Raw genomic sequence first — 19,586 nt, 5'->3', positions numbered from 1 at the left:
CATATATTGTATGAGTTCCCTTTACATAATAGGTAAATTCAGAGAGAGAAAGAAGAATGGTGGTTGCCTGGGTCTGGGGGGAGGGGGAGTAAGGAAGTACTGTTTAATGGACAGATTTTCTGCTTCAGGTAATTAAAAAGTTCTGGAAGGGCTTCCCTGGTGGCGCAGTGGTTGAGAGTCCGCCTGCCGATGCAGGGGACACGGGTTCGTGCCCCAGTCCGGGAGGATCCCATATGCCGCGGAGCGGCTGGGCCCGTGAGCCATGGCCGCTGAGCCTGCGTGTCCGGAGCCTGTGCTCTGCAATGGGAGAGGCCACAACAGTGAGAGGCCTGCGTACCGCAAAAAAAAAAAAAAAAAGTTCTGGAAATTGAGAGTGATGATAGTTGCGCAACACTGTAAATGTATTTAACCCTAAAAAAAAATTAGGAAGACAGACCATATGCTGGAACTTAATATAAGATTCAATAAGTTTACAAGGAATGAAAGCATACAGAGAAAGTTCACCGACCACATTAGAATTAAACTAGAACTCAATAACAAAAATATATCTGGAAAAATTCCCAAATATTTGGAAACTTTAAAGCATACTTCTAAATAACCTACAGACTAAGGAAGGAATTAAGATGGAAAGTAGAACATATTTTGAACTGAATGAAAATGAAAACCTATCAAATATGTGAGATGCACTTAAAGCAGGTTTTAGAAGGAAATCTCTACCTTTGAATGCTTAAATAACAAGAAAGGTTATTTCTTTCAATGACCAAAGCTTCCAACTTAATCAACGACCAAAGCTTCCAACTTAATAAGAAGCTAGAAAAAGAGAAGAAAATTCAGCCCAAAGTAAGTAAAAAGAAATAATAAGAACAAAAACTAATGAAATATAAAATAGACAAAAAGAGAAAAATATTGAAACTAAAAGTTGTTCCTTTGAAAATGTTGATAAAATCAATAAAACTCTTGCTGAACTGATCAAGAAAAGAAGACAAAAATTACCAATAGCATGAAAGAAAAAGGGGATATCACTACAGATCCTACAGACAACTAAAAGGATAAAAATGAGAATGTTCTGAACAATTTATGATAATAAACTTAACAACTTAAGTCAGCGGTCGACAAACTACAGCCTATGGACTGAATCGGCTACCATCTGTTTTTGTAAATAAAGTTTTATTAGAATACAACCATGCTCATTTGTTCATGTATTGTCTATGGCTGTTTCATGGTACAGTAAGAGATGAGTAACCACAACAGAGACCATATGGCCTGAAAAGCCTAAAACATTTACTATTTGGCCCTTTATAGAGAAAAATTGCCATGCTTGACTTAAGATAAATGGGCAAATTACCGGAATGAAACAAATTATCAAAATGGGCTCAAGAAGAAACAGAAAACCTGAACAGCCCTATATCTATTAAAGGAATTAAATTTCCAGTTAAAAACTTTCCCACAAAGAAACTCCAAGCCCAGATGGCTTTACTAGCAGATTATAACAAACATTTAAAGAAGATATAATACAGAACCTACAAAAATGCTTTCTAAAAATAGAAGAGGAAGAAACACATCCCAACTTGTTTTATAAAGCCAGTATTACCCTGACTCCAAAGCCAAAGACACAAAAATTTAAGAATACCACAGACTGATTTTCTTCATGAATAGTTGCAAAAATTCTTTAAAAAACATTACTAAATTGAATCCAGGAATATATAAGAAGGATAATACATCTTGACCAACTGTGGTTTATTCCAAGAATGAAAGATTGGTTTAACATTTTAAAAATTAACATAGGGGACTTCCCTGGTGATGCAGTGGTTAAGAATCCGCCTGACAATGCAGGGGACACGGGTTCGTGCCCCGGTCCAGGAAGATCCCACATGCCACGGAGCGGCTGGGCCCGTGAGCCATGGCCGCTGAGCCTGCGTGTCCGGAGCCTCTGCTCCGCAACGGGAGAGGCCACAACAGTGAGAGGCCCCCTACCGCAAAAACAAACAAACAAACAAAAACAAACAAACAAAAAAACAGAGACCTACATAAATAGATCTGTAGCTTCAATACAATCCCAATCAAAATGCCAGTAAGCCCTTTTGTAGAAATTCTCAAATTTATATAGGACTACATAATATCTTGAAGAGCCAAAATGATTTGAAAAAGAAAAACCAAGTTGGAAAATTAACACTACTTAACCTCAAGGCTTATTATAAAGCTACAATAATCAAATATGTGGGATATTAGCAATAAGATCAATGAATATAAAATAGGGAATCCAGAAATACACCCAAACATATACTGTCAATTGATTGTCAACAAGGCTGTTAAGGTAATACAATGGGGAGAGGATGGTCTTCAAAAATGGTGTTGGAATGACTGGATATCCACGGAAAACAATGATCCTTGACCTCTTGACCATAAGAGAAAGCATAAACCATAAAGGGGAAAAAATGACAAACTGAACTTCATCAAAATTAAAAGTATCTGCTGTTCAAGACCCTGGTAACAAAATTAAACATCGGGACTTCCCTGGTGGTCCAGTGGCTAGGACTCCGTGCTCCCAATGCAGGGGGCGTGGGTTCGATCCCTGGTCAGAGAACTAAATCCCACATGCAGCAACTAAGAGTTCGCGTGCTGCAACTAAGACCCAGCACAGCCAAATTAAAGAAAGAGAGAGAGAGAGAGAAAGGCAGAGAGAGAGAGAAAGAAAGGGAGAAGGACAGAAGTAAGGAAAGAAAGAAAATGAAAAGTCAAGCCACAGACTGAGAACATTTTTGCAATACATGTATCTGGCAAAGGACTTGCATCCTAAATATACAAGGAATTTTTAAAGCTTGATGAGACAAACAACCCATTTTTTACGGGTAAAAGATTTAGACACATCACAAAAGAAGATACACAAATAGCCAATAAAATAAGGACATGAAAAGATGTGCAACACCATTCATCATCAAGGAAATGCCAATTAAAGGCACAACGAGCTACCAACACTCACAAGAATGGCTAAACTTTAAAAGAATGACGAGAGGATATGGAACTGGGAATGTAAAATGATACAACCATTTTGGAAAGTAGTCTGGTACTTTTTTATAGAGTTAAACACAAATACGCATTTCAACCATCATTTCTATCAACTCAACCCAAGAGAAAGAAAGTATATGTCCACACAAAGACTTGTAGACACGAGTATTCACAGCAGTTTTATTCATAACAGCCCAAAACTGGAAAGAATCAAAATGTCCATCAACAGGTGTGTGCACAGAGAGTAAACGGTGGTGTATCTATGCGGTGGGTACCAGACATTCGGCAACAAAGACAGAACGGACCACACATACATGCAGCCATGTGAATTTCCAAAACGCTCTGTCTGGACAAAGAAGTTAGGCACAAAAGTGTTCATTCTGTACGCTTCCATTCATGTGAAATTCTTAAAAAAAAAAAAAGGGACAGTGAATCTATAAAAACAAAAAGTAGGGACTTCCCTGGTGGCGCAGTGGTTAAGAATCCGCCTGCCAACGCAGGGGACACAGGTTCGAGCCCTGCTCTGGGAAGATCCCACATGCCGCGGAGCAACAAAGCCCGTGCGCCACAACTACTGAGCCTGCACTCTAGAGCCCGCGAGCCACAAATACTGAGCCCGTGAGCCACAACTACTGAAGCCCGTGCTCCGCAGCAAGAGAAGCCACCGCAATGAGAAGCCCGCGCACTGCAACAAAGAGCAGCCCCCGCTCGCTGCAACTAGAAGCAGCCCGTGTGCAGCAACGCAGCCAAAAGTAAATAAATAAAATAGACAAATTTATAAAAACAACAACGACAACCAAAAAAACCCAAAAAGCAGATCAGTGATTGCCTGGGGAAGGGAATGGGGATGATGGAAATGCTCTACATCTGGATTATGGTGGCTTTTACAAGGATGTATATACATCTATCAAAACCCACCAAATTATTTTATATAGGTGCCTTTTATTGTAGGTAAACTATACCTCAGTAAACTCTGATGTAACAAAAAAAAAGTATACAACCTAAGTTTTCTCCTGGCCTCTAACCCTGAGTGGTCTGGCCCCTCCTGGCCTTGCTGTCCCCTCCCACACCTCTCTCCACTTCCCACTCAGCACCAGACCGCTTCCTGCACCTCAGAAACCTCGGCTCTGTACCACAGAGGCTGGGAGCTGAGCTCTGGAACCAGACTCTGGGTCTAAAGTGGCAGCAGCTGAGGGGATTTGTCAAGTTTCTTGACCTCTTTTAAATCAGTTTCCTCATCTGTAAATGGAATAACAGTACTTTCATTTTAAGGGTCTTATGAGGATTCAATGAGTTAGACAACAAAGGCATTTTTTGGTGCCTAGCACAGGAATTGGCAAACTACAGCCCACTGTCTGTTTTTGTATGGCCCATAAGCTAAGAATGGTTTTTACCTTTTTTAATGATTGGGGAAAAAATAAAAAGAATATTTTGTGACACATGAATATTACATGAAATTCAAGTTTCAGGGTCTATCAATAAAGTTTTGTGGAAACAGAGCACATGTACTTACGTATTGTCTGTGGCTACTTTTCCACAAATGGGCAGAATAGTTGCGAAAGGGACCATATGGCCTGCAAAGCCTAAAATACTTACTCTCTGGCCCTCCACAGAAAAGCTTTGCAGACCCCTGATCTACCATCCTCATCATCACTCCTCCTTTGCATCAGCTGTGCCTTCTGTCTGGAAAGTTCTTCCACCAGATCTCAGAATAGCTCTTTCCTTCTTGTAACTCAGATCTCAATTTAAAGTGTATTTTTAAAAATTTATTTATTTATTTATTTTATTTTTGGCTGCATTGGGTCTTTGTTGCTATGCGCGGGCTTTTCTCTAGTTGTGTCGAGCCGGGGGCTACTCTTTGTTGCTGTGCGTGGGCTTTTCATTGTGGTGGCTTCTCTTGCTGCGGAGCACGGGCTCCAGGCGCGCGGGCTCAGTAGTTGTGGCGCGTGGGCTTAGTTGCTCCGTGGCATGTGGGATCCTACCGGACCAGGGGTCAAACCCGTGTCCTCTGCTTTGGCAGGCAGATTCTTAAATACTGGCCACCAGGGAAGTCCCTCAGATCTCAATATAAATATCAGCTCCTCAGAGGTCTTCTGTGGTTACCTTGTCACTCTTGTCTCTTCACCCTGTTTTCATTTTTGACTCAATTTACTGTTTTCTTCCCTGAACCCGGTGCCTGACTTGCAGGAAGCACCCATAACCACAGGAGCAGATGCATTCCGGGCACTGGGGGACGGCACAGAAGGGGACGCAGGAGACGGTGAGCTTGGGACTGAGCCGGCTGGATGGAAAGGACCACCACTCAGCTGTGTGTGCAGCTGCGTCAGGGTCGGGCTCAGCACTGGGATGCAGAGCCAGCGATGGTGACACATGCATTGCTCACCCACCCGGAGATCAGCCCGGAGGAAACACAGGAGGCCTGTCGGCAACGGCAATGCGCACCGCGGGCCCTGCCAGCGCAGCGAGGGCCATTCCAACCTCCCTGACAGTGGGGAGGGTTCTGCAGGGGCTGCATCTGAGTCCTGGAGGCTCCCGGGGTTCACCTGCAACTACACCACGCTCCTCCTTCCAAAACGGGAGGAGGTTCTAGGGTGTGGGTGGGGGTGAGACTTACAAAGCACACCACACAAAACCAACACAACAGCAACGGTCAGAGCAAAGAATGACCAAGGTCTCGCGCAGTCCTGGCAATCTCTGTGTTTGTCACAGCCGCCCAGGAAGGAAGCAGCCCAGAACCCACCGTCCGCCGTCGGGCCTCACCACATTGCCCACACAGGGCTCCTGGCAGTGGAGCACAAGCTCTCCTCCCCGGGACCCTCTCCCCTGGGTGTCTGTGGAACTAGACTTTCCTTCACTTCTCTGTCTTTTTTCTCAATCTGATGTGCTGACAAGACCTTTCCTAAGACCACAGAGCTTGGAAAGGGACAGGGGAGGTGTACTCCCTCCCCTCCCCTCCACCACTATTGCAGGAGTTCAGGAGGGTGGTGGTCGGACACACACATGGCAAGGTGATCAGGAGTTGGGCAGGGGACGGGGGCTAGTGTGCAAAGACAGGCATGTCATTTTGCAGTCTGTGAGGAAGGATTTCCAGGAGGAGAGGACAAGAATCAGATCTGCGTTTCAGACCCCTCACTTTGGCTCAGGTGAGAAGGGTGAAGTCGAGGAGCTGAGACACGGCCAAGAAGAGCGCAGCCAGGAGCAAAGGCTACCATCCCGGACGGAACTGAGGAGCCACAGGAGCAGGCTATATGGTGGAAGGGACGGACAGGAGGGCCAGGATCCGGGGTACTGAGGAGGAAGTTCTGGGGCGCTGGAGGTGAGGGAAGACACTGCCACCCAGACATCCTGCTTTAGTGAACAGGCGGACCATGGCAGAGGCACTGGGGTGGGGCACTCTTGGGGCACAGATGGTGTGCTGGGTCACCAGAGGTTCATCCGAGACTGAGGTTCCAAAACTGCACACAGTGGAGGCAAACTGTTGATAGACAGCAGAGATTCAAAACCCCTAGAACACAGACCCCAACGCTGAGCCCATAGATACGAGAGCCCCCTCGCTAGGTGCCTGACAGCCCAGGCAACCTTCTGGGGAGGGCAGAGTCCAGGCACAGACTAAGTAGGTAAGGGATGAGGCCAGTGGAGAGGGTCAGTGGAGAGCCCACAGGAAGGGAGGACACACCTGCTGACGCTGCCCCATTCCAGCTCTGAGTAAGAGCTGATGGAGCAGGAGAGGCGGGGTACGGGAGCTGGCTGCTCAGAGCCCCACACACCCACCAGGCAAGGACCCCAGCGCCAGCCCCGCACAAGATCCTTCAGGCAACCACCAGCCCCTTAGGCAACTCACTCCAACCTGGGGCTCCCCTTGCCGCCCCTGAAGTGAATGAGGCGGCCCAGCCAGGGCACAGAGGCCCTTTACACCTCTCCCAGGGAGAGCTCCCCAATCCTGGTGGGGAGCAAAGGCAGGAACTGAGAAGAGCAGTGTGGTGCCCCTGCACCTCCACCCCCAAGCTAAGAACTGGGAGGAAAAGGAAGGCCCAGAGGTTTGGGGAGGTCCAGCCTTTCTCCCGCTTCCCCAAACCTGGAATGACTCCGTACACACCTCCCGTCTCCGCACCCACGGAAATTAATCCCACAGTCGCCTCAGCCTCTGCTCCAGGACGGCGAGGGGCCCCAGCCCGGCGTGGATACTCCCTCCCAGGCCCGAGCGCCTCCGCACCAGCACGGCCGGCACTTACCACACAGCAGCTAGTATTCCCGCCCGGACACCGATCTGTGAGCTGGAGCCCAGGATCCCCCCCACAAGTGAGGTCACTTGAACCCCTGGAAGTTTAAGGAACTTGCCCCAGAAAGGCTTCAGTTTCTCCTCTGGCCTAACTCCAAAGCCCAAAAGAAGCCTGGCAAGTCACTTCTCCGCAGGCCTTAATTTCCTCAGCTGACATGGAGGTAACTTTAGTGCTGCCTACCTGACCAACAGGTTGCAAGGCTGCAAACAACTCCACATTTAGCTAAAACGTGAACAGCCTACCGATGGCCTTCACAGCCTGCCACTCCAGGAGCCTTCCTGACCCTCAGCACCGGCTGCCCGGGCCTCACCCACCTGCGCCCAAGCGGGGCCTGGACAGCCTCCCGCCCGGACCCGGGCCTCCCCGTCTCCCCTCACCCCCTCCCACCTCCGGCGCCTCCCCTCCCGCCAGCAGGCCCCGGAAGTCCGCGCCTGACCTTCCGCCTCGCGCCAGCAGCCACCGCGCAGTCGATCGGAGCCCGTCTGCGGGTCCGTCAGCCTAGCGCTCCTCCCGGCGCCGCGGGGGCGGGCCCCGCGCCCGGCCCTCGCCATGGCAACGCGATACTTCCGGCCCGCAGGTCCCGGAGCCGGAAGCCGCGGCTGCCAGTGGGAGCAGGGGGCGGGGGCCGAGCCGCGGGGGGCGGGGCCGAGCCGCGGGGGGCGGGGCCGAGCCGCGCGGGGGCGGGGCTTGCGCGGAGCAAGTAGAGGGAGGTTGCTGACCGCACGGTGCAAACGTCTGTGGTAGGGGCGTCCTCGGCGCGGTGGGGCCCGGTTGGGGCGGGAAGGGCAAGTAATCAAAAGGTTCCCAGGAGGGTGGTCATCTATTTACGCTGAGCTTTTAAGGAAGGGTCAGAGTTCACTCGACAAAGCAGGGGCATCACTGGTGTAGAGAAGAGCATGCGCAGAGGTGGAAGGCCCCGGTGGGAAGAATTGAGGTGGTGGTTTAGGAGGGCGGGGGCCCGGTAGGGTGGTACGTGCGGTCAGTGATGAACAGTCAGGACATGAGGAGCCTTGAACGCCAAACCAAGAGCTGGGCTTTATCCTGGAAGCACAGGAGGACCAGTGGAGGAGAGGGGGTGACTTAAGACCTGTTGGAGAAAAAGACCTCTCTAATGACCGAGTGGAGCTAGGAAGCCATAGGTCGCCTGGTGAGACACAAGGACCCCTCAGCTAGAGCCCTGGAAACAGACAGGAGTTGAGGAGGTGACATAGGGATCCAGAGGAAGCCAGGTGAAGTCTGAAGAAAGCGTCTGAGATAGTGGAGGGAGCCGTGTGGTACCCCACATACATCATCCATCTCAGCTCCAGGCTTCCTCCTCCACTGCACCCATCACTCACCCCTTCCCTCAGCACCTCAGTGAGAGCTGGGCACCCACTGTAGGCTGCAGATTTTCCACCCTCTAAGGGTATAATTGGTGTGTGTTCGGAAGGGGTGCTGCTGCCGCCCAAGAAACGCCGAAATCTTAGAGTGAAGCGATAGAAAGTCTCCCTGTGCTTCTGTGGCTTTGCTCGGGTCTGGGGTCCTAGTAGCAACACCCCACCACTGCTGGTGTCCCGGGCCAGATAATCCCTTTGCAGACTTGCCCAGTCCTCACCGGGGGGAACCCAGGCTTTGGGTCAGGGTACAGAGCACAGGCCCTGACTGACTTGAGGGGGAGAGCCACAGACTAGATGGCCAGGAGGAGGTCAGGGGACAGAAGCGTCTGGGACCCGGGAGGACCATGTCTCCGGGCAGCTGCCAAATGCATTTTTCCAGAATCGCACCTTTGGGCCAGGCCCTGTACCTGCTAAAGCACTCAGAAGCTCTGGCCAGGGCTGACCAAGGGGTGCTGGCCCTGCAGGCCTCCCCAGGCTCAGCCTCCACTCTGTCTCCCAGAGTGCCCCTCCTCTACTCAGGCCTACCCCCCTCCTGCCGGGAGCATCTCCCTCCTCGCCTAAGCCACAGGGCATTGGGGCTGCCTGGGAAGCCCTGTGTACCCAGACATAACACACCTGTCCTCACTCCTGCCCAGGTGATGCCAGGTGGTTCTTGCAGGCTCCCCTGGGCAGGCACCATGACCCACAGGGCTGTGTTCTCAAGGCCTGGCCCCAAGTGGTAGCCAGTAAACACCTACAGCTATAAGGCCTCTCCTTCCATGCACACCCACCCAGGGGCACTGCCTGAGTGCCCCAGAGGACCAAGTGGCGTCCTCCTCAGGGGACAACCTCCAGAGTATCTGGACCCAGAGGACCAGAAGAGTAGAGAGGCAAACATACTTCCAGGAAGTTCTCTCAAGCCAGGGGGGTCCAGCTTACCCAGGACCAGTGAGGTGCACGGGGCATAATGAGGGACTATTGTTATGGTCAGTTCCCAGGACCCACTGTTGACCAGCACCAAGGAGGGAAGGAAAGTGACCTCCAGGGCCTGGGGAGCCTTCTGGGGCCATGCAGCAGCCTGTGGGAAAATCCCTTGAGTCAACTGTATCCTTCTTTTATTTCTGAGGTTTCCTCTAGGAAGCCCTCCCAGACCACCACCCAAGTCCTGCTAGCTGCTTGGCCTTGAACTCTGGGCAGGACCCACCCCTTCTTGGCGGCTCCTCTTGGACCAATCACTCCCCCATCTGTTAAATGTGAACCTGGGATCTAGATGGGATAAAGTAACTGTGGGTCATAAGACCCTTCCAAGGGCTTTTCCTTACAGCTCTAGGGGGGGTGCCAAAGGCAGCCCAGGGGTGACGAATGAGGCCTGGGGGGTGGCCGCCTGCAGCCCCCACTGGAATCTTTCCTGCCCCTCCCTTCCAGATTAACCGAAACCTGCTAATTGTGGCTGCCCTCTGCACGCTCCCCTCCCCCACCGCGTATTTCTACCTCCCTTGGCCTCCCCTCCCCTCCCCCTTCCATCCGAATGATAAAGGGCTTGGCCCGCCAGCCCCCGCCTGGCCTCAGGCCCCAGCTCTTCCTCACCACACTACCACACTGCCCCAGTGCCCTGCGCCCACCACCCGGCCGGACCCCTGCCCACGCTGCCTGCTTCCTCTGCATGGGGCCCTGCAGCAACCCCCGCCTGGGGCTCCCCGGGGGGGAGTCGCCCTCCCAGCACCCCCAGAGGAGGAAGAAGAGATACCTGCGGCATGACAAGCCCCCCTACACCTACTTGGCCATGATCGCCCTGGTGATCCAGGCCGCACCCTCCCGCAGGCTGAAGCTGGCCCAGGTGAGAGGATCCCCGCCCGCTCTCCCTCACACTCCGTGATCGGACCTGTCCCCGGAAGCGTCCTCCACCTGGCCCCTGCTCGGAGGCTCAGGCTCCGGCCTCCACCCCGACCTGGCCCTACCCAGCCATGCCAGTGGGGCCGGTCCTTGGCCTGGGCACCCAGGGAGAGAGCTAAAGCACTCAGGCAGGCCCCTTCCCGGCGAGGGGGGGCCACGCAGAGGCGAGGGGAGGGGCAGCGTGGCCCCCCACCCACGCGCCCCGGCTCACGGCGCCCGCTGCCCGCCCGATGGTTTCAGATCATCCGTCAGGTCCAGGCCGTGTTCCCCTTCTTCAGGGACGATTACGAGGGCTGGAAAGACTCCATCCGCCACAACCTCTCCTCCAACCGGTGCTTCCGCAAGGTGGGGCAGGGCGAGGGTCGGAGCCTGGGGGCGGGACGCGGGCGGAAATCCTGAGTATCCGGGGTCGTACAGCCCCACCCAAGCCTGCCCCCCTCCTCCACCAGGTGCCCAAAGATCCCGCGAAGCCCCAGGCCAAGGGCAACTTCTGGGCGGTCGACGTGAGCCTGATCCCAGCCGAGGCGCTGCGGCTGCAGAACACGGCCCTGTGCAGGCGCTGGCAGAGCAGGGGCGCCAGGGGAGCCTTCGCCAAGGACCTGGGCCCCTATGTGCTGCATGGCCGGCCCTACCGGCCGCCCAGTCCCCAGCCGCCGCCCCGCGAGGGCTTCAGCATAAAGTCTCTGCTAGGGGACTCCGGGGAGGGGGCGCCGCCGAGCAGCCCAAGTCGGTCAGGCTCAGTTCGCATAGGGGAGGAAGAGGCACCCACTCCAGTCCCCACCTCTGAGAGGCCTCTGTGGCCCGTCTGCCCCCTTCCAGGGTCCCTGAGAGCAGAAGGGGAGACTTCCCAGGGGGGAAACAGCAGGCCCTCGCCCCTCTCCCCTGAACCCAGAGCCTGGCCCCTGCACTTACTGCAGGGTACCCCAGGCCCTGGGGGACTCCCTGGTGGAAGCCACAGGGCCTCGCTTTGGGGGCAGCTACCTACCTCCTACTTGCCCATTTACACTCCCAACGTGGTGATGCCATTTGCCCCACTGCCACCCACCTCCTGCCCCCGGTGCCCCCCCTCAACCAGCACAAGCTATTGGGGGGTGGTCCCTGAAACCCATGGCCCCCCAAGGCTGCTCTGGGATCTAGATGCCCTCTTCCAGGGGGTGCCACCCAACAAAAGCATCTATGATGCGTGGGTTAGCCACCCCCGAGACCTGGCTGCCCCTACCCCAGGCTGGCTACTCTCCTGGTACAGCCTGTGAGGCTCCCAGGGCAGGGGCTGCTTTCCTCTCCCACCCTCTCCTGCCACCCTTAGGCCTGTTGAGGGGAAACTAAGGGATGTGTGGCTCCGCCTTGAGACACGAGGTACCAGCCGTGCTGAGAATCCGCGTGTTTATTGGACACTCCCGAAGAGCTATGGCCCAGCTGGGCACCACCGCAGCCCTGATGGTCAGTCATGCCTCTCTTACCCCGAGAGGCAAGGCTGGAAGGAACAGGGCTGTGCTTGAAGTAGCCCTTCCTGTCCCCTTCCTGGTCCCACCTTCTCCAGCCCTCTGTCCATCTATCCATCCATCCATCCATCCATCACCATCTGTCACTTCCCCTCCCTGGCTCCGGGCTGGGGGAGGGTAGACCTGATGACCACCCCAGCCGCTCCATCCCTAAGTCCTGTCCCCCCTCCACTGTTGGCTGGCAAGGAGGTAGCACCTTTGGGGGGAGGGGACGGAGAATGGAGACCCTACCTGGTTTTGGTGGTGGTAGTGGGGAAGATAAGAGTAAAGGAACAAACGACATTTTAATGCAAGTCTGATGTTTGGTGATGGGGTAGTGAGTCTGGTGGCCACTTGGCCAGGGTCTGCCTCCGCGACTCTGGGATCCCCTGCTGTGCGCGGCGATAACAGCAGATGGTGATAAGCTAAGGGCCTGGGCCGGGGCGGGGGAGGGGGGGGGCGCGATGGTGTGATCATTACCCCAGGCGGAACACTTCTGGGGGCGGGACAGAAAGGGGTGGACTCTGGGAGTCTGGGGGGCAGCGGGCCCCCAGAGATCAAGGAGGTCGTGGGGGGAATAGGGACTTCGCTGCCTCTGCCGGCAGAGACGCGACCCAGACTCCTCGGGCAGGACTACGAAGGCAGGTCCTCCGGCGGTGCCAGGGCCGAGCTGGAGCCGCTGTCCAGGCCGGGGCTTGGAGGGCTGCCGGGCGAGGGCGTGGCGGTGCAGGGGGTCCCAGAGAGTGGTGTGTCGGTGCTCAGGGAGGAGGGCGTCCCGGAGCGCGGGGCCCTGCGGGGCCTAGCAGGCCCCAGCTCCACTCGCCCCACTCGCTCGGCGAACTTGAGCGAGCACACGGTCTCGCCGAGATCCTCGGGCCGCGTGGAGACCTGCGGGGAGCGGCGCTGGTGGGCGGGCCCGGGTGGGCGGCGCCTGGCATGCAAACGACCCTCCCGCGGGCCGCGGCCGCCTGGCCCCACCTGCAGCAGCAGCACAGCGGTGGCGCCAGGGCCCAGTGCGGGCTGCAGCAGGCGCGTGAGCTGCGAGTCGCGGAAGGGCACGTGTGGCCGGCGAGCCCGCAGCGCGGCCATCACTCCTCCCAGCGCCAGCAGCGAGCGGTTGATGGTCCGAGCCTCCCGCAGACGCTGAGCGCCTTCCCGGTCTTCATGCGACGTGCCGGCCGCCCCTGCCTTCCAGGCGCGCTCGGACCCTGCCAGGTCCACTAGGTGCAGCGTGCCTGCAGGGGCGAGCGAGCCCGGCGTGGAGGGAGGCCCGGTCTCGGGTGCAGCGAAGCCCCCCGCAGGACTCAGACGCCGAGGTACCTGCGGTGCCGGGACCGCTTGATGGGGACGCCGTGCGCAGCGTCAGCGTGACCAGGGCGTGCGAACGAGAGCTGTGCTGGTTCATGGCTGTGGCGGCGGTGGCCCGGTTGCTCCTCCCCAGGTTCAGCATCTGGAGGACGGAGGACAGGGCTGGCCTGCTGCGGCGTCCGCGGCCCAGGTGGGAGTACAGGGCGGGGGCTTGGAGGGCTGCGTGGCCCCACGGGGCACCCTCACCTGGTGCAACGACTCCAGATTGGGCACGTCCCAGTGGGTGAGGCCAGCCACCTGGATCCCCCCTTCGCCTGCTGGGCCCTGCCTCACTGCCAGGCGCTGGGGAGGCCCTGGGGCTAGGAGGTCCCTGGCGAAAAGAGGGAAGGCTCTGTTGGGGGTTCTGAGGGGCGGAGCCAGAAGTTGGGGCCCCGGGCGGGGAGGAGGCACCGTTTGCGGCCCTGACCTGACAGCCTCGTTGTAGATCTCCACCATGCTGAGGGTCACGTGGTGCTGTCCCCCTGTTCCCATCTCCCGGAACAGTGACTGCAGCGCCCTAGGAGCTATGCCAGGGTCCTCAGGTGGGCCCTGGGGAGGGGGTGGGGTGCCTCATCGGGCTCACATCCCAGCCACTGGCCCCAGGAGCCACCCAGACTGCCCCCTTTCCCACCTCCATGCTGTAGGTCTTTCCTGTCCCTGTCTGACCGTAGGTGAAAATGCAGACACTGTAGCCTCCGAGGCAGGACAGCACAGCCGACTCCAGCTCCCTGAAGACCTAGGAGTAGGAGGGGTTGGGAGGGGCCCTAAGCCCCAGGACCTGGGGCAAGGTGTGAACAAAACTTGATTCCCCTGGAAGGAGGCTGGCTCTAGGGGAGCACAGTGGAAGAGTGGATCTCCCAACAGACAGGTGAGGCTCCCTGGAGAAGGTGGCATTTGCCAGAATTTGCCAGGCAAAGTAGGGAAGGGACGTGACAGGTAGCAGGAACAGGTGATGCAGAGTATTGATTGACGATTGACTGCTTGGAAGGCTTGGGGGTGTAGCAGGCAAGAGCCCAGACCCTGGGCTTGATGGCCAAGTTCAAACCCTGGGTGTGACTGGAGGCAAGTCACTCATCTTGCCCTCTGTGAGATGAGGGCTGTAGTGGCACCTGCTGTGAGGATTAAGTGAGAATGCAGACCGAGAGGACTAGTGCAGCACTTGGCACATGAAAGATGAACCCAGAGGGTCCCATGTGTGGAGGCTGGTGGGCAACCAGGATCCTGGAAGTCGGGCCCTGGGAGGGTGCAGAGAGGCAGGTGAAGGGGAGATGGAGCTGGGACTTGCGTCCTTTGGCAACTGGACACCAGCAGCAGCCTCTTGAGCAATGACACAGTCGGCCAGCTTTTGTGCCCAGGTGGCGGGTAACCACTGGGCTGTCAGATCTCTTTGAAATTTTGGTTGCCAGCTACAAGGGCAGAATCCAGAATTGCCAGTGAGGTTGCTAGGATTCCATGACTAGAAAGGAGCGTCGGGGGCGCTACTGCAGACAGAGATGGGGAATACAGGTGAGGGAGCCCAGTAACAGCCCTTCGGCTCTTTCAGCCAGAAGTGGAGGACCCTGTCTAGGAAGGCTACCCAGAGGACAGTAGACGAGGGGCCCCTGTTCAGGGCTGCAGTTGGGATGGAGGCTGAAGACAGGGTGGGGGTGGTATGGGGGGTAAATAGAGGTAGGTGGAAAACGGCTGCGGTGCCCCAAAAAGTGAGGAAGGGAGTACCTGCCAGGCACTCTCATCACAGTCTGTCCCCGTGAGGCCAGCACAGGTCTGGGTCTCTGATAGCTCTGCCCCTCGCCTCACCCCCTCCCAGCTCTCAGCCTTGTTTCCTGAGCTCTAGTTGCAAGTTGGTGTGCAGTGAAAATAGTGTGCAGGAAACGAGGCAGCGGGGGGCTGGGGTTGGAAGCTCACCTGTGCCCCCCCACTCCCCTTGCCAACAAAACAAGGAGAGCTACCCACCCTCAGAGCTGACCATCTCTGGACCCTGGGCCAGGGGAGTGGGCAGTGAGTGAAGCCTGCGGGAAGGAGGTCACAGTACTGACCTCACAACAACAACAGCACCCCAGCCATGCTCCACAGCCCCCTGAGTAACCATCACCTCAAACGTGTTCATTTTCCTTCGTTTCCTGGCACAAAGTTACTTTTGAAAATGTTAATCTTCCTGTTTAAGCCATAAAGTCTGTCCCCCCCAGCCTGCAGAGTTTGGTGGGGGGATGCAAAGCAGAAATCCTGGAAAGAAAGTAGGTGCCCAGCTAGCATACCAGTCCTGCCTCCCAGACCCTCCGGCTCCCTCCCCTTCCCCGCTGGAGTCCAGCCGCCCTCTCTCCTGGGAGGGCAGACAGACAGGAGCCTTCTCTGGTCTCCAGGGAACTCTGAGTGACAGCTGACACAGGTGAAAGGGTGGAGCATCACCTCCTCCTGGCTGGCGTGTGGAGGGAAGACCCAGTCCAGGCGGAAGCGACGCTGGTGCCCTCGATAGCAGGTGGTGACAGTGCCACCCGGGCCGGGCTCTAAGCTCACCAAGTTGGAGGGTGTCCCTGGCCTCAGCCGACAGAGCACACGGATGTTTCCTGGGGTGGAGATCAGATCAGGGGGCTGCCTCCCAGATCCTGAAGCATGGAGAGCCCCCATGTCCCCCACCTCTGCTGCCCCAGCCCTTTTCTCCCCAAGCCTGCCATACCCTTGAGCTCCAGCAGCCGCCCTGGGCATCCAGTTGGGGGCCCCTGCTGTGCCTCAAGGAGCTGAGTCCCAGCCCCGCCCGCTGACAGTGCCCCCAGGGCCCACGATACCTGGGGGCACAGAAAGGTGAGGAAGGGGAAGGCAGTGGGAAGAGAGCGAGGGATGGGGTGCTGAGGGCAATATCCACCACATGGCCCCCAGCTGTGGGGATCCACAACTTTCAGTGGCTTCAGACCCTTGGGGCGTCATTCAGTGGGCCTGGGATGGAGCTCAGGGACCCGAGGAGGACCGTGGGCTTCCTGGCAATCCTGTGAGGGATTCACCGTCACCCCAGTTTGCACAGAACACAGTTGTTCTGGTTCCAGAACCTAAGATTTGCAGTAGACGAGACAAGACCCTGGGGCTGGAAAGGAAGGGAGAGCAGGGGTTCCCCAAGGGAAGGCCAGTGACGAGGCTGCACAGAGAACAAGTGCAAGGGAGGGGAGCGAGTGGTCCTGACCTGGCCCCGGGCTTCGCTCAGCGAACCCTGGCAGCTCTGGGTAAAGGTGCTGACCAGTCCTCGGAGATCCCCACAGCCCTGACGCAAGCTGGCCATGCGAGCACGAAGTCCTGGGGGCAGGAAGGCTGTTGTGAGGGAAAGCCCAGACCCCACAGCCTTCCCGTGAGCTCCGGAGCCCAGCCCTTACCTGCCAGCTGCCCGCGCATCTGCTGCAGCTCCCTCCTGCACTTCTGCTCAGCCTCCTGCTGGAGCTGCCGGAGGGCCCCCCGAAGGCCCTGAAGCTGCACCTCCTGCACCCCTAGCTGCCCCACCCAACCCCAGCCCTGTCACTGAGGAAACAGGCACTTACCAGGCTCTGCCTCAGACACCCCCTCCCCAGAGCCCCAGACTTCCCAGCCCCTGGGCCCAGAGCCCACCTGGACTCGGAGAGCTTCTGTGGTGTCCTGGGCCTCTTGAAGCCGGCCCCGGAGCTCCAGCAGTGCCTCTGCCTCCTCCTGTTCCTGCAAGGGGAGTGGGGCAGCTGAAGTGTGGAGCCAGGAGGAAACTCAGGGAGGGGCACTCCAGCTGCGCCATTTTACAGATGAGAAAGTCAAGTCGACAGGGGCTCACAAAGCTGGTCACACACCCACCTCCCAATCCATGCAGGGCTCCTTTCCCCACGTCTCTCTGCTCTCCTGGAGTCAGTCACTGGGAGAAACCATGGACTGAAAGGAGGGGATTCTCCCATGGGCATCAGCCTCCTTGAAGGGGCTACCATGCATTTGCCACCCACAGTCCGGGCCTCAGGTCTGAAGGGTCAGAGGGGGCTCCCTGCCTCTGCTCCAGTGAGCGCAAAGTCCTGAGAAAGCCCAGGCGGTGTTGCTAGAGACCAGGGTGCAGGAGCCCCGGGCTGCAGGGACAGTGGCAGCTAAGGAGCAGGATACCTGCGGGGCCCTGTTGGGGGGGGCGGGGCCCCAGTGCAGCAGGAGGTCCCGAGTAAGGCTCAGGCTCTGTTTCAGGGCCTTGTTTTCCAGAGTCAGATGCTGAACCCTTTTCTCCGAGTCTGTCGCCCCCTGGGAGAGAAGGAAGCCCTCAAAACTCACCTGGAGGCTGAGACCCTCTCATGTCCCCCTTGTCCAGCCCCCACCCCAGCAGCCTCACCACTCCCACACGCAGCTGGCCCAGCTCCTTCTCCTGCAGTTCCAGCTGCTGCTTCAGCTCTTCCAGCTGGAAAGGAGGAAAGAGCACCGGGTGGAACCCCTCCTTCCAGTCCCCTTCCAGACCCCCCCCCAACCCCCCACTGCCTCCTGGGCCCCTCACCTGTCCAAGGATAAGCTGTCCCAGCCGCTGCCAAGCTCTCTGGTCCTCCTCTAACTGAGGAGGCTGCTGCCCCTGGGCCTCACCCCTTGGTGAAACAGGAGGGCTTTCTTCTTGGGATGGGGATCCTGGGGTGGGGTGGACCCAGTCAGGACAGAAGAGCTCTCTGGCCTGAAGGAAGGGACACCTCACATCTGGCTGCTAGGGTTCTGGTGGGCGTCACTCCCTGGACAAACTCCCTCTTCAACTCACTACTCCTTACGCACCAGCAGGAGTGGGGGGCTGCACCCCTGAGGCTGGCTGCGTTGCCTGGGGCAGGACCTGCCTCCCCCTGGGGCTCCGAATCCATGCCAGGAGGGCCAAGAGCTGACCGGTCACCGTCAACAGTGGGGGAACATCACCAGGCTGGGAAAGAAATAGAAATCCAAGTGGAAAAGGATGGGGGCCGGGTGGAGAGGATACAGGCGTATGGATGGAAATCAGTAGGCCTGAGAACACAGAACAGGTTGTCGTAGAAATCTCAACTCTGCTTACCTTGCTCAGGTCGGCAGAATTCCCGAAGCTCTCTTCCGCCCCCAGCTGGACTGAGAGGAACTCCGCAAGACGCACGAGAGCCTCCTCCAGTGAGACCTCGGCCGGACGGCCCTCCGCTGCCCCTCCCGGCCCATCCTCGGACTCCGAGCAGCCTGCGAGGCAGTGGGATGGGTAGGCGTGCTGGGTCACGTGTCGGATGCTAGGCCACTAGCCGGCACCTGCCAGCTCCCTCCCTCCCAATGAGGGCACGGGCACCCCTGCATCTCTCGGACGGCGGCGCTCCCTCGTTGCCCCGGGAGACGCAGCACTCCCGATGCACCAACAGTACCTACCGACCAGGCCGGTCAGCTCGGTCCACAGCTCTGCGGTGGGCTGGTCGGGGCGGCGGCGACCCCCGGGCTTGCCGCGGGCACTCTAGGGAGGGAGCGGGGGGGAGTCCCTGAGGCGAGGCCAGGCAGCCCGTGGGGCTCCCTGCCTCCGAGAACTGAGCCCGAGGGGCTGGAGCCGGGCTCTCAGCTTCCAACACCAGAGACGGGGTCCTCGGCACGGCCCCTCCCCCGCGTCAGCGCCCCGGGACCTACGCAGCGCCGGCCTGCAAAACCGTTCTCCGGAAGGGGGTCGCCGGCCGAGCTGCGCCCGCCCCCGCTCACCTGGGCGGGGTTCCCAGGGTCGGCGGCCGCCGCGGCCCCGCCATCCCTGCGAAAGAGGCTGTAGAAGATATAGATGAGCAGCGAGTAGAAGGCGTACATGAGAGCGCGGGGCGGCAGAGGGCCCCGCTTCGCGCCGCCCCGCGTCCCCGCGCCCCAACTCCGCGCCCGACCGCTGCAGAGCCCGTGCGCATGCTCTGGCGGCCGCCCCCTCGGTACGGCCCCGCACCTCCTCTTCCAGAATCCCTACCGGTCCTCTGCGAAGGACCCCCGCGCGGCTGTACCCACTCAGAGCCTTCCGCCCGCAGGTGTCCGACCTTTTTTCCCCTCAAGCCCCTTTCTCGGCCCCTCCCCTCACCGCCGCTTCCACTAAGCGCTCCCCTCTGCGACCCTCCCCTCCCGCCCCTTCCTCCGACCCCTCCCCTCCACCTCCTTCTCGGCCCCTTCCTCCAACCCCTCCCCGCGCCGCCCTCCCCCCCCTCAATACCCTTCCTCGGCCCCGCCCCCTCCTCAGCCCCTCTCCTTACCGCCCCTTCCTCCAACTCCGCCCTACGTCCTCCTCGGCCCCTTCTTCC

At 57.6% G+C, this 19,586-nt stretch overlaps 3 protein-coding genes across 10 annotated transcripts in view; 1 reads left to right on the top strand and 2 right to left on the bottom strand.

Moving 5' to 3' along the window:
- Positions 1 to 7,820, bottom strand: part of PPP1R16A (protein phosphatase 1 regulatory subunit 16A) — a 28,875-nt gene extending 21,055 nt beyond the window's left edge. The window contains exon 1 of one of the 2 annotated variants that reach the window (XM_060128364.1): positions 7,723 to 7,820. The gene's annotated coding sequence lies outside the window, so the exon portion shown is untranslated. Of the gene's footprint in view, positions 1 to 7,238; positions 7,372 to 7,722 lie in introns of those variants that run through there. The other variant, XM_060128366.1, reaches the window with a different exon arrangement.
- Positions 7,821 to 10,289: 2,469 nt separating this feature from the next.
- FOXH1 (forkhead box H1) lies at positions 10,290 to 12,324 on the top strand. The gene is made up of 3 exons (XM_060128270.1): positions 10,290 to 10,478; positions 10,775 to 10,879; positions 10,984 to 12,324. The coding sequence occupies exons 1-3, from the start codon at positions 10,305 to 10,307 to the stop codon at positions 11,785 to 11,787; spliced, it is 1,083 nt and encodes a 360-aa protein (XP_059984253.1). The 5' UTR covers positions 10,290 to 10,304; the 3' UTR covers positions 11,788 to 12,324.
- KIFC2 (kinesin family member C2) lies at positions 12,302 to 19,274 on the bottom strand. Of its 7 annotated transcripts, XM_060128264.1 has the most exons (18): positions 19,015 to 19,274; positions 18,697 to 18,778; positions 18,365 to 18,516; positions 18,097 to 18,235; positions 17,834 to 17,958; positions 17,675 to 17,740; positions 17,458 to 17,586; positions 16,951 to 17,034; positions 16,722 to 16,836; positions 16,535 to 16,644; positions 16,037 to 16,145; positions 15,769 to 15,926; positions 13,994 to 14,098; positions 13,790 to 13,911; positions 13,570 to 13,693; positions 13,336 to 13,465; positions 12,994 to 13,250; positions 12,302 to 12,903 (listed from the first exon to the last, which is right to left on the bottom strand). In XM_060128264.1, exons 1-18 carry the CDS (start codon positions 19,111 to 19,113, stop codon positions 12,649 to 12,651), a joined length of 2,361 nt encoding a protein of 786 aa, XP_059984247.1. In that variant the 5' UTR covers positions 19,114 to 19,274; the 3' UTR covers positions 12,302 to 12,648. The 7 variants fall into 7 exon arrangements, with proteins under 7 accessions (XP_059984247.1, XP_059984245.1, XP_059984246.1 ...); XM_060128262.1 differs by having other exon boundaries at positions 12,302 to 13,250; XM_060128263.1 differs by having other exon boundaries at positions 12,302 to 13,250; positions 16,722 to 16,785.
- Positions 19,275 to 19,586: the final 312 nt, after the last annotated feature.

This window comes from Lagenorhynchus albirostris, chromosome 17 (genome assembly GCF_949774975.1).
Source record: "Lagenorhynchus albirostris chromosome 17, mLagAlb1.1, whole genome shotgun sequence".
NCBI lineage: Eukaryota > Metazoa > Chordata > Mammalia > Artiodactyla > Delphinidae > Lagenorhynchus > Lagenorhynchus albirostris.
Note: the sequence above shows the minus strand (reverse complement) of the source record. Positions and strands in the feature narration are given on the sequence as shown.